Below are 13,519 nucleotides of genomic sequence, written 5' to 3'. Positions count from 1 at the left end.
TGCTGTACCCTTGAGCAAGGTACTTTACCTAGATTGCTCCAGTAAAAAACCCAACTGTATAAATGGGTAATTGTATGTAAAAATAATGTGATATCTTGTAACAATTGTAAGTCGCCCTGGATAAGGGCGTCTGCTAAGAAATAAATAATAATAATAATAATAAAATAAAAGTTAGGTAGGCTCTTTAAATAGGAGATAGTTTTAAAAGGTTCAGATAAAGAAAGCCTGACTCCTGTATAAAAATATCACCGGCCAAGTTACAGCTAATAAGATTTACAAAGAATTACTAAAAAGACGTTCTAAGAAAGACTTATTGTCGACTACACCACATTGTTTTGTTAAGGTCAAGGTCCTTCCAAAAAGGTGAAATTATAATTCTCTTCGTAACCAGGTTCTTTTTTTATTCCCCAGGAGTTAACACACACAGCATAGGTAAGTATTTTAGATTTTAAAAGTTGCTTTATTCACTATTTAGGCTAGATAGTTTCTCGATATAACAATCTTTCATTTTCTCCAGCTCTCACGAGGAGAAGCCTGAATAACGCAACCAAATACTAAAAAAAAAAAAAAATTAAAAAATTAAAAAATTAAAAAAAACACACACAAGAACAGATGGCAATTATACACTCTAACCCCTCAGTCCTAAACTGGTAGTCCAAGGCGTAACCGGATGACCATACGTCATCCACTCCCTGGTCCAGACCTCCTCTTAGGGCCCCTGTCCCCAGCACCCTCCCAATAAGGTGCTGTGCTCCAGCTGAAGACGTAAGGAGAGATCCCAGGGGGAACCTGGAAGGGACAAGCAAGAACAACCTTCAGGGAATGAACGCAAAGTAAATCACCACTATAGCTACTATGGTAGTCCAGCGCAAGCTGGTTTACTTCCCTGCCGGCACTTGCTTGACCACGTCTCTCTCCTTACTCCGCCCTGAGCCCCGCGGTGATATGCTGCCGTCTCACAGGTAGTAGTTACTGCTCCCACGTGCTGTCTGTCCGGCCCCCGCTCTGCTGCGCAGACCCAGCAAGTATCCAGAATTCAGAGAAGGTGCTACCGCTCACAGACTGGAACTGTCCACCACTGGGAGCCCGCAACCTTCACCCTCAACTGTATTGATCCAGTGCAAGTACTCAGAACTTTAAGAAATAAGGGTAGTAGCAACTAATCTCAGGTAAATTCAATTTAATAACAATAAAAGAAAAAAAACACTAAAACACAAGCTTGAGGAAAAAAAATGTAAAATTATACTTTCCTGCTTGCAGACATAACCCTTAGTTCCTCACGGTAATCCCATACAACAACCACCGGAGTTTAAAAAGAGGAAGGTACACAGACAATAAAAACATGAAAACAAAACCAAAAATTCCATATGACAAGGTCTCTAAAAATCTTTGTCTTCTAGTAGACCGGATAAGTACACTATTCCCGTAAAAAAAGGCTGAGTATTGCATGCAGGAAATAAAAATGTGCATTATGAATATCATATGGGAGATACTGAAATTGAAGAAGGGAACTATGAAAAAGACCTAGGAGTTAATGTTGACTCAGAAATGTCTTCATCTAGACAATGTGGGGAAGCTTTAAAATAGGCTAACAAGATGCTCGGATATATTGTGAGAAGTGTTAAATTTAAATCAAGGGAAGTAATGTTAAAACTTTACAATGCATTAGTAAGACCTCACCTAGAATATTGTGTTTAGTTCTGGTCACCTTGTTACAAAAAAGGATATTGCTGCTCTAGAAAGAGTGCAAAGAAGAGCATCCAAAATTATCCCGGGTTTAAAAGACATGTCATATGCAGACAGGCTAGAAGAATTGAATCTATTCAGTCTTGAACAAAGAAGACTACGTGGCGATCTGATTCAAACATTCAAAATCCTAAAAGGTATAGACAATGTCGACCCAGGGGACTTTTTTGACCTGAAAAAAGAAACAAGGACCAGGGGTCACAAATGGAGATTAGATAAAGGGGCATTTAGAACAGAAAATAGGAGGCACTTTTTTACACAGAGAATTGTGAAGGTCTGGAACCAACTCCCCAGTAATGTTGTTGAAGCTGACACCCTGGGATCCTTCAAGAAGCTGCTTGATGAGATTCTGGGATCAATAAGCTACTAACAACCAAACCAGCAAGATGGGCTGAATGGCCTCCTCTCATTTGTAAACTTTCTTATGTTCTTATAACAAAGTTCACAGGGAAGCTTCCCGATTAACCTCAGATGTAAACAAACGAACAAAAAAAATATTGTCAGTACCTCGTTTCAATTGTCTTCAATCACCAAGTCCCGCGGTCCTCCCCGAGTGAGTCCACAAAAAAAAAAACCTGACACTGTCCTTGCCCAAAGAAATCCCAGCCACTCGCTGTACCTATTCTCGTCCTTTTTGTTTCAGATTCTTCCTAGTTCCAAAGCTCCTGTCTCTTAGTTCCTCACCTTTTTATACTCCATAACCCTTCTTTTTCCAGGTGTGTATAGGTACCTGCCAATTGTTTGGGGTATGATTTGAGGTCCGTGTGCACAGTGCTTGTGATTAACAAACACAACAAATATATACTGTGATTCCCAACTCCATTTCACCTGTGCACCAAACTAAATAGACAATTAATAATCAACACAGCAAAACACAGTGCAAAACAAACAGAAAAATATGAAAAAAGGAAAGAATGATCAAAATAAAATATTCACACACTACTAATTAATACGTGCAGGGGGGAAAAAAATTAAACACAGGCATATGGTCACTTGTGACATGTATTCAAAATAAACACACAACAGCGTTCAAATATATCCTTTGCTTGGTTTCATGTATCTGGTACCCCCACACTACATCCCCATACAGCATCATAGTAGCCAAGAGGAAAGGTGCTATATCACAATATATACAGATACACACACACACACACACATACTGTGAAAGATATTACTTCACTCGGGTGCGTTTGGCCCTATTAATGCAGAACTAATGTGACAGAGAGCGAATGAATCTGAATCAACAATCTCTCTCTCGACCTGTGAGAGCACTGTACAGCAGGAATTGCATGCCCCGTACTGACTAGTTGGGCAGTTCATTCCGGAGGCAGTTGGAAGCCAGCCATTCAGGAAAGGGACGGCGTCACGGTACCAGGAATCCCCGCCCTAGTACGGTAAGCAAAGTTTCATTCATGAATTGGAGGAGACGTGATTGAACTAGCTATCGGAGGGGGCGGGGCTGAGGGTACTTTAGGGGGACGTGATGCCGTAATCTGTTCCTTTGTTGTGGTTGATGGGAGGAAATGAGGACTGTTTGGAGCGAGAGTTGAGTTTTGGTTTGTTTTGCAACCGTGTGTGTTTTGTCATTGCCAGACTAATTAAGCACGGATCTGGGAGCTGCAGCCTGGGGCCAGTGATTCACCCAGACTTCACCGCACCTGCACTTAACCAGCACCACTGTTTCCAGCACCGCACCTGCACTGAGAGCACTCATTGTCCGGAGACGTGTCTGTGTTCGTGTTGTGTCTGCGTTTTGTGATTATTATTTGGGGACTGCAACCCCTTGTTTTTGGCGCTGGCAATATCCATTGTTGGGTAGAGCCAGCTTTATCATTTAAACCCAGTCAAGGATATTAAAAGAAAGAAAATGAACTGTGAACTCTGTGTTTGTCCTTGTTTGGAGCACCTGCATCACCCTATCACTACCCACGGCAACCCACATGTTCACACCCAGACACAGGATTTAAAAGTTTTCAGCACTTTTGTGCAGGATTTATTAAATTGTACAGAAATATTGGAAAATAAAACAAACAGAAAACAAATTCTAACTCCATTTTGGAGCACTCACTAAACACTTTCCATCAATTCCCTTACTCACCATTGGACGGCTAAGCCAATTACCAGTCAAAACAACACTTTAACACAAAATTTTCTGAACTAAACACACAACAAAAAGGTCTTCATTCTACCTTTTTAACACAGGTTTCTTCTTCGAGTCAGCCTTGCTTCACACAGACTGGAGACTGCCCTGAACAAACATTAGTCCTGTCTTATATTTTATTATTATTATTTATTTATTAGCAGACGCCCTCATCCAGGGCAACTTACAATTGTTACAAGATATATACCTGCCTGCTAATTGCATAACTGATAATTATTACAGATTGGAGCCAGGTGACTCATCCTGGCTCCCTCCTGTGGCAATCTGGGGGATGTAGTCTTTTGTAACTCCTCCTGCACTACCTTTTATTTCTCTTCCTCCCCCCAGTCTCACAATACACACCTGACTTCACTTACACACATATATACACACATTTATACATACATACACATACATACATTCACAATTGCATACACACATGCACACATACATACACTCAAACACAGACCCTTGGAATCTAGATTTCATCTGAGACAAACAAGCTAATAAAAATAAAGTACAGTATTGTTTATTAAACCTATTGGATATATGTACTGTGTGATTAGAAACAACACATCTATTAGTATCAGTCTCCTGTCAGATCACAGATATGATAGCAGGATTGCTGTCACCAATCTCAATCAGGGTTTAATAAGACTGCCTTGCTGGTTTGAATTCATTGGAATGTGGGTTTCTTCAAGGAAATAAAGTTGCAGTCTTCAGTATTTATTACTCCTCAAGCAGTAGATGAAGCCAGGTAGATTCAATGTAATGTAAGAATATAATGGTGACAGTGGATTGTAACAGTGTACAAATATGTAGTAAACAAGTTCAATAAAATACATGATACTGAACGAAATAATGTTTCACATCCTGTGTAATACAGGAAAGAATCTCAGTCATGTGAGATCCATGGAAATGTCTTCTTTCTTGTGATGATATTTCACTCACATTATTGTTAAAATAAGTACTAAAAATACAATAAAAATGTTAAACTGCCTAACGAGTAGACCAAATGCACCTAATTATGTGCTTGTTAGAGTAATTAACCAAACACCCCCAGAAATCCAATAAAAGAATAATAATGAAAAAATAGCATGAGGAAAAGGCATCTTTTACCCATTAATTGCCCGTATAAAGGTATGTATGAAGCCCCAGGATTTATAGATTTGCCAGATTTACCTAAATCCCAAATAGTTCAGATAGATACTGTAAATATCTATAAATATCCATTTGATAGACAAAATCCCATTCAAAACAAGAACATGTTTTTCTGAGAATCTTGCCCGTCCTGTTTTTCAAAACTGCACATTTGAGACCTATGTAGCCACTAGAAGTGCAATATAGGTACACATTCTGGAATTATTTAGTGAGCTACAATCACCTTACGAGATACTTATCAGTACTTGCTGTGGGAATTTTAGCACTGTGCAGAGATGCCAACTAAGTCTGCCACTTGGTGCTATTTATGTGTTTGTAATCAATAAATACTCAGGACTTATTGAACATTTTATGCTGAAACAACTGTCCAGTTGTGAGTGTTTACAATTACAAAAACACTAACCTGACCGAGATTAAACAGTAAAAATGAGACTGCCTCAGCCCCAGTGTAAAAACAAATAATTCACCTTGTTTCACTCTGCACATGGCTCCATTTTACCCCCTAACTTTCATACAAAGTTGTGTTAGATTGAACATTCCCCCAAGTAGTGGAGAGGACAGACAGGGAGTTCAATACAAAGGTTTTCTTAAAATACAAAACAGTCTAATTCAGCTGGCAGATTGTTACAGGGGAATCAGAACCAATCCAAAACCCAGGATAGAGCGGCTCAGTGAATGTGTTTTTGAATCTGTGCAAGAGCATCATTGTGTCAGAGACTCCATAAAATGACAGAGTGCCAGCATTAAAGTCCAGATACACTCCTATTCTGGGGTAGCAGGGGGCAGTTATTGCAGTTTGATTGTTATTGTGCCAGGCAGTGTAACTCGAACCAGAGCAGTACAAACTCCAGGACTTGTCATTGAAACCAAGGCCACAGGAAGCATCCCCTCCTTTCCTGTTGATTCCTTTATATGTGACTCCTATAAAAGCCCCTCCCCCACTCCACTCAATCTCCCAGTAACAGCGAGTCCCAGACAAACCCTCTCTGCAAAGCACTTGTTCCCAGCTGTCAAATCTCTCTGGGTGATCAGGATATCGCTGGATCTCTCCCCATGTCACCTTTCTGTTCCCTTCAGACAGACAAATCTCTCTATATGCTGTGTTGGGGTCCAGTGTGAGCTGACATGAATCTGACAGGACAGGTAGAGGAGAGACGGTTAGAAAGTCAAATCACTGAGAAAATCTCCACTAGATTTGAATGGTACTGAACCAACAAAAATACACACTGATAAATACATATTATAGCAAAGTCTTTTTATAAAGACTGTTTCTGACATAAGGCTATAACTTAAAAACAGAAGCTGCATTGAAGTACAAAGGTACAGAAGGAAGTAATAGAATTGTTTGTATTATTTTGAGTGAGTTTGTGTGAATTCATTTTGCAGCTGGCAATCAATGCACAAAGTAATGATGATATGCATTGTAAAATATTATATATGCCCCTCCAACATGCAAGCAGAATACATGCAGAATGACTGACCCCTTGCTTACTAAATATACTGAATAGAATATCATCCAAAAAATCCCAGCTCCCTCCTATATGCTCATTCCTTCCTCCTACATGCTCCATCCTCCATGCTCTCTCCTCTCTCCTCCATGCTTCCTCTTATATGCTCCCTCCTCCCTGCTCCCTCATCAACGCTCCCTCCTCACTCCTCTCTGTTCCCTCCTCCCTGCTCCTCTATGCTCCCTGCTCCATCCTCCCTCCTCCCTCCCACCTGCTCCCTCCTCCATGCTGCCTTCTGCCTGCTTCCTGTTATTTTATAGACAAGTATATTTAGACTGTGATGTTTAGGGTTGATAATCAATAGATTTGATGTATAATTCTTACTTCTTCAATTAGTACTAATCATCTGCAACTTTGCATAAAAATATAGTTAACTTAATGTTCCTACAGGGTATGTGTTGCCATTTTACCCACTCAGACCCCTTGCTTACTAAATATCTTCAATAGAATATCATCCACTCTTCAAATATCTGTCTAATATTTTAATGAGCAATCCATCCCACAAATGCAGTGATGCTCCAATATATATTTACTACCACCACAGGATGACTGTGAGGGATAGCTGTTCATTTTACCCCACAACTGATTTTACATGCATTGTACATGTATTAAACAATGGGATGATTATCTATTCAGGGATACCAAGATATTTAGGGAGAGAAAGGTCTGAGTGGAAAAATCAGGCAACAAATGCCCCTCCCCCAGTCATTCTGCATGTATGAATCTGTCCCAATACTAGTTGGAGAGGAGTGTAGATTAATGGGTTCACAATTACTAATAAATAATAATAATAATTGCTGCCCTCAAGCTCCAAGCTCCATGTTCTGTAGTGTTAGCTCTTCTCACAATGGAGAGACACTTCTTTCAATCAAATGTTTCAGTGAAAACAAACTTACAGTTTATAAGCTCAGCTCTTTTCCTTGGCTCTGGAGGCTGAAGACTGTCAACTGCAACTTCATTCACTGAGTAGAAAAAAAGAGAAACATAGAATGTGTTCTTTAATGTGTGAATCCCTCTGTCTCTGTTTGAATACTATTGTGTTGTTTTCTCATGTAATGTCTTTAGAAACTCTCTTCCTTCCTGCTATCATCACTCAGGATGTCACTGTAAATGAGGAGGGGCGTTTCAACCTGGGGAAATCATTTGAAATAAAACATCTGCAATATTCATATAGCCAACAATCTGCAAGAGGTCTTTATCAATGTCTTACAAGTCCTGTCCCTCCTCAAGCCATGGCCTATTTGAAAAATCTCTACCAAAGGAATCTTTTTCACACCAACCTGTTTTAGTTATTTTGACTAATTCCCTCTTGCAGAAGTCCTCAATATGGTCTTTAAGGTCAGATACAGCTTTCCTCACAGCCCCAAAAGAGATGCCTGTATTGACAGTAACGCTGGGTAAGTCTCCAGCTTCAGGAGGGGCACAGAGAGACTGGAAATTCTACAACAGGAAAGTGGAGAAAATGAGTTTTCAGTGAAACAGAATGGGGCCCAAAACATTCCTGTTGAAAAGCAAGGATTCATTCAATTGGAGAGGTCTGTCTGAAACCATCCCAGTTATGGACTTGAGATTTTCTAACAAGCAGTGATGTTACCTGTAGAAAATGGATGTGATCCTCTGTCTCTGAAAGCTGTTTCAGCTCAGCATTTCTCCTGCTTAACTCAGCAATCTCCTGCTCCAGTTTCTTTATGAGTCCTTCAGCCTGATTCACTACAACTTTCTCGTTATCTCCAATCAGCTCAATAACCTCAGTGTGGATCTTCTCAATCGATCGGATCAGCTCAGTAAAGATCTTCTCACTTTCCTTTATTTCTATGCATGCAGATCTCTGAGTGAAAGAACACAGTAGAGGAGACATGGTTAGAATTGATATCAACAACACATCACTCTGCAGATGTGTTCCAGTCCATTTGCTATTATTATTATTATTATTATTATTATTATTATTAATAATAATAATAATAATAATAGTCAATACCCACTTTCAGTGACTCCACAGCCTGTTTCATCTCCTCCACTACTTTCACTCTCTCCTGGATTCTCTGTTGTATTTCTGTCTGTGTCTCTCCCAGCTGCTTCTGTGTAGAAAAACAGTGACACAGTGACATTTCTGATGGGGCATTGAGTGATATCCTGTAACACCCAGCACAGGCCTGTTTAAGTTTGCTATTAAACTGACAGAATAATTTGAGGGCAAATATATATTTTTCTTGTCCCCTTACCGCGTTACAATGTTTGCAATAATTCTGAGTGGTTCTCAAATAGAATTTGCTCTTCAGTTCCATTTGCAAGCCGTAGACATCTATAGCACAGACTAGATCAGACAAAATTTGTGTCAGCAATACAAAAGGACATTTGATCCACAGTAACTGTCCACTAGATGATACTGTTTCATGCTAGTAACAGTGAATGATGGCTTATCTAGCATGTATTACACATCTGTTTTGTCAAGCACCTTGGTAACTGAAGCAACTTTCTCTTTAATGTATATTTAGGGTTTTTGATTTTTGGTTTTGACCAGTAAGCACAGATAAAACAGACCTGATACAAAACAATGAAATCAGTGTATACCCAATAAACACAGGAAAAACACTGGAAAGGGTTACGCAATTCACACTGACTTCACCCCTTTCCCAATAAAAAAAATGCAATAAAAAAACCTAAAACCTAAAAAAATAAAATAAAAAAATAAAACCCTTTCCCAGCACAGTCAGGCAATGCCCCTCCTTCCTGACTTGCATCTCACATTGATACTGATTGTCAGCAAATTCCTACATTTCTATTGGAGGATTGTAGAGGCTTGTGAGATTTTAAATGAGATTACAATTAGAATCGGAGGGTTGTTCTTGCTTGTGGGATTTAAAGCTATATTACAGTTCAATAGGGAGGATTCACACACTCGTGGAATATAAAACAGAATTGCACATTGTGGTGAAATGCAAAAAAAACAATGCCTAAACACACAGAAACGCCAGAATAATGCTCCCATGACCAGAAGGATTTCACTGTGGAAGAGATCAAACAAAAGAAGGTAGTATTAGAGTGTTCAAACAAAATGTTCGATTTCAACAAACAATTCCAAATAGATTATTACATTTACATTAACTTAAACATATATTTTATAATCATGTAAAAATGTGTTTTAACACACCAAATTCAGCTACTTGGATTTGAGTTATTCCCTTTACTTACATTGAGCCTTCATAATTAAAAAAAAAGATATATATATATATATATATATATGTATTTTTATATATATATATAAAAGATTATACACTTTACCAATAAAAACAATTCTTCTCAGCTAGATGCTGGTTATAAATTGAAAGATCAAATGTTTTAAGTGTACAAGCAAGCCTCCCAAAAACACACCTCTCACTGTGGCACGGGCACAGCAGCTCTGCCAGTAGAGATAGATGCGTATGTGTCACTTTTAAAGGCACGGGCACAGCAGCTCTGCCAGTGCAGATAGATGCGTATGTGTCACTTTTAAAGGCACGGGCACAGCAGCTCTGCCAGTGCAGATAGATGCGTATGTGTCACTTTTAAAGGCATGGGCACAGCAGCTCTGCCAGTGCAGATAGATGCGTATGTGTCACTTTTAAAGGCACGGGCACAGCAGCTCTGCCAGTGCAGATAGATGCGTATGTGTCACTTTTAAAGGCAAGGGGACAGCAGCTCTGCCAGTGCAGATAGATGTGTATGTGTCACTTTTAAAGGCACGGGCACAGCAGCTCTGCCAGTGCAGATAGATGCGTATGTGTCACTTTTAAAGGCATGGGCACAGCAGCTCTGCCAGTGCAGATAGATGCAAACGTGTCACTAAATTAGGTGCTTGACTTTGCTAGGAATGTTATTTTTAAACAGTTTTACCAAATAAACTAAAATATCTTAAACAATGAAACCGTTGCAAGACACATATAAAAATCACAAGGAATATAAATCATGCTTATTTTTCACTACAAATTCCAATGCACCACAAAATAGCTGAACAAATCCTTCTTACCCTGTGAGGCAGGGCTGAGGTCATGCACATGTAAACAGTGTGTTTTTGTTTGATTGTAAATAATGTTTTTGATAATCAAGATTGTGCTAGATATGGCAGGGCATATTCAAATCCAGATGTGGAATGTGGCTGGGTGTAAATTGATTAATTGATTATAAATTAGCCCTGGACAGATGCCTTTAAAAGGGGTCTGAAAAGCCAGTTTCTTGGTTCTACAAGCAGGGATACAGAATGTCTGGGGAGGAGTGTGTTGCTGTAGGATCCTCACGACTGTGTGTGTTAACCAGGGTGAGAAAAGCACAAAAGGAAAAATGTATCTCGGATCACTGTGTGTGTTAACCAAAATCTCTAGCACTGGAAGGAATAGGGAACAAGTTTAGGGAATTTTAATCCCACCCAAGTCTAGAGAGGAGGTGTCAGGGAGACTGCTCCTGGAGTGACACCCTGAAAATCATTTTAGTACATAATAGTTTAGGTACAGAAATTAAAAAACCTATAGCTCTTTAAATAGCTCTTAATATAAAATTGTAATCTGATCTAATGTTAACCTAGTTGTATAACCTAGTAAACATGTTAAATATCCCTGGGAATTCTTATTTTCAAGGACAGCTACAAAGAAATGGTTCAAACCCTTACCTGTTTGCCTGTCCTTTCTTTCTTAGCTGAGACTGTATCATGGCTCTTGTGATCCTCGTCTGTACACAACCAGCAAATACACATCTGATCCGTTCTACAGAAGACCTCCAAAACCTTTTGGTGTTCAGCACAAAGCTTCTGCTCCAAATTTCCTATTGCATTCATCAGCTTGTGCCTCTTGAAAGCAGCACCCTCATAGTGTGGATTGACGTGTGTTTCACAGAAAGAGGCCAGGCACGTCAAACAGGATTTCACAGCTTTGAACTTTCTCCCAGTGCAGAAATCACACGGCACATCTCCAGGTCCAGCATAACTTTGAGCAGGAGGAGGATTGAGTCCTGTCTTCTTTAATTTCTCCACAACTTCAGCCAGAACATTGTTTCTGCGCAGAACAGGCCTTGGGGTAAAGGTCTCTCTGCACTGGGGGCAGCTGTAGACACCTGTATGATCAGTCTGATCCCAGCAGTTCTTAATACACCCCATACAGTAACTGTGTCCACATGGAATAGCGACCGGGTCCTTCAATAGCTCCAGACACACTGGACAGCTAAACTGGTCATGCGCTACTAGAATAGTTGCTTCTGCCATTTCTGCAGCAGTGAGACAGAGATTTCACAACAAACAAACTTAACTGTGCTGATTTCCTGGTGTTGTGTAAAGCTCTAAGAGGCAGGGTTTTGCACTAAGACCAGTTTAGACAAGCAGGCTGAGCAGAAACTGCTGAATCAGTGTGAGATGGGCGGGGAGGAGAGAGGTGTGAGTGGGACTGTTGCAGTAACCCTTCCACACCTATCTCTCTTTTTTCCATTACATCCCTCATTTAAGAATGAAAGATTGATTCAGCACAGCTTATTCTTTCAAAATGTTTCTAAATCCTCTACAATATTAGTAATCCCGTCCTGTAGTTATGTTTATGGTTGTGCTCAACATTGGGGTCAATTCCTTTTTTTCAATTCCAATTCTATTTTAAATTCCTTTATTTTTTTGCGATTAGTAATAATTTCAAATTCCTTTTGAAAATCAATTCCCAGTTCTATCAGGGCTGGTTGTGAGGAAGGCAGGATCGCCGCCCCGGATCTCAGGTGTTTATACTACAATATCACTGCCGGGGCACGGGGCTCTCGAGGCTGGCTGTGAGGAAGGCAGGATCGCTCGCCCTGTATCTCAGGTGTTTATACTACAATATCACTGCCGGGGCACGGGGCTCTCGAGGCTGGCTGTGAGGAAGGCAGGATCGCTCGCCCCGGATCTCAGATGTTTATACTACAATAGCACTGCCGGGGCATGGGGCTCTCGAGGCTGGCTGTGAGGAAGGCAGGATCGCTCGCCCTGGATCTCAGGTGTTTATACTACAATATCACTGCCGGGGCACGGGGCTCTCGGGGCTGGCTGTGAGGAAGGCAGGATCGCTCGCCCTGGATCTCAGATGTTTATAATACAATATCACTGCCGGGGCACGGGGCTCTCGAGGCTGGCTGTGAGGAAGGCAGGATCGCTCGCCCTGGATCTCAGATGTTTATAATACAATATCACTGCCGGGGCACGGGGCTCTCGGGGCTGGCTGTGAGGAAGGCAGGATCGCTCGCCCTGGATCTCAGGTGTTTATACTACAATATCACTGCCGGGGCACGGGGCTCTCGGGGCTGGCTGTGAGGAAGGCAGGATCGCTCGCCCTGGATCTCAGATGTTTATAATACAATATCACTGCCGGGGCACGGGGCTCTCGAGGCTGGCTGTGAGGAAGGCAGGATCGCTCGCCCTGGATCTCAGATGTTTATACTACAATATCACTGCCGGGGCACGGGGCTCTCGAGGCTGGCTGTGAGGCAGGCAGGATCGCTCGCCCTGGATCTCAGGTGTTTATACTACAATATCACTGCCGGGGCACGGGGCTCTCGAGGCTGGCTGTGAGGAAGGCAGGATCGCTCGCCCCGGATCTCAGATGTTTATACTACAATAGCACTGCCGGGGAGCGGGGCTCTCGAGGCTGGCTGTGAGGAAGGCAGGATCGCTCGCCCCGGATCTCAGATGTTTATACTACAATAGCACTGCCGGGGTGTCAGGGCTCTTGGGTTACATACTGTATGGCATCATTTGCTTTGTATTTAATTCAATGGGGTAAAGTAAGGTCTTCACATGTTCTGGGTAATTTTATTCACTTTAATACAGTGGTACATATAATCGCTTTGGTTATATTTTGCAAAGGAATGAATATTCAAATAATTCAAATCAGTACATAGAAAAGGATCTCACATGCAAACATATTTCTTCATCCTCAGCCTCACAAACCACACCTCTGTACCCCAGTTCATCCCAAACAAG

At 41.0% G+C, this 13,519-nt stretch overlaps 1 protein-coding gene across 1 annotated transcript; it reads right to left on the bottom strand.

Moving 5' to 3' along the window:
* Window positions 1-3,708: 3,708 nt before the first annotated feature.
* On the bottom strand, window positions 3,709-11,839 carry LOC117433064 (tripartite motif-containing protein 16-like). Its single transcript, XM_059016155.1, has 6 exons — window positions 11,198-11,839; window positions 8,538-8,633; window positions 8,150-8,383; window positions 7,836-7,995; window positions 7,452-7,517; window positions 3,709-6,178 (listed from the first exon to the last, which is right to left on the bottom strand). The coding sequence occupies exons 1-6, from the start codon at window positions 11,783-11,785 to the stop codon at window positions 5,652-5,654; spliced, it is 1,671 nt and encodes a 556-aa protein (XP_058872138.1). The 5' UTR covers window positions 11,786-11,839; the 3' UTR covers window positions 3,709-5,651.
* Between the last annotated feature and the right edge of the window lie 1,680 nt (window positions 11,840-13,519).

The sequence above is a fragment of the Acipenser ruthenus genome, chromosome 52, assembly GCF_902713425.1.
Source record: "Acipenser ruthenus chromosome 52, fAciRut3.2 maternal haplotype, whole genome shotgun sequence".
Taxonomy (NCBI): Eukaryota; Metazoa; Chordata; class Actinopteri; order Acipenseriformes; family Acipenseridae; genus Acipenser; species Acipenser ruthenus.
Note: the sequence above shows the minus strand (reverse complement) of the source record. Positions and strands in the feature narration are given on the sequence as shown.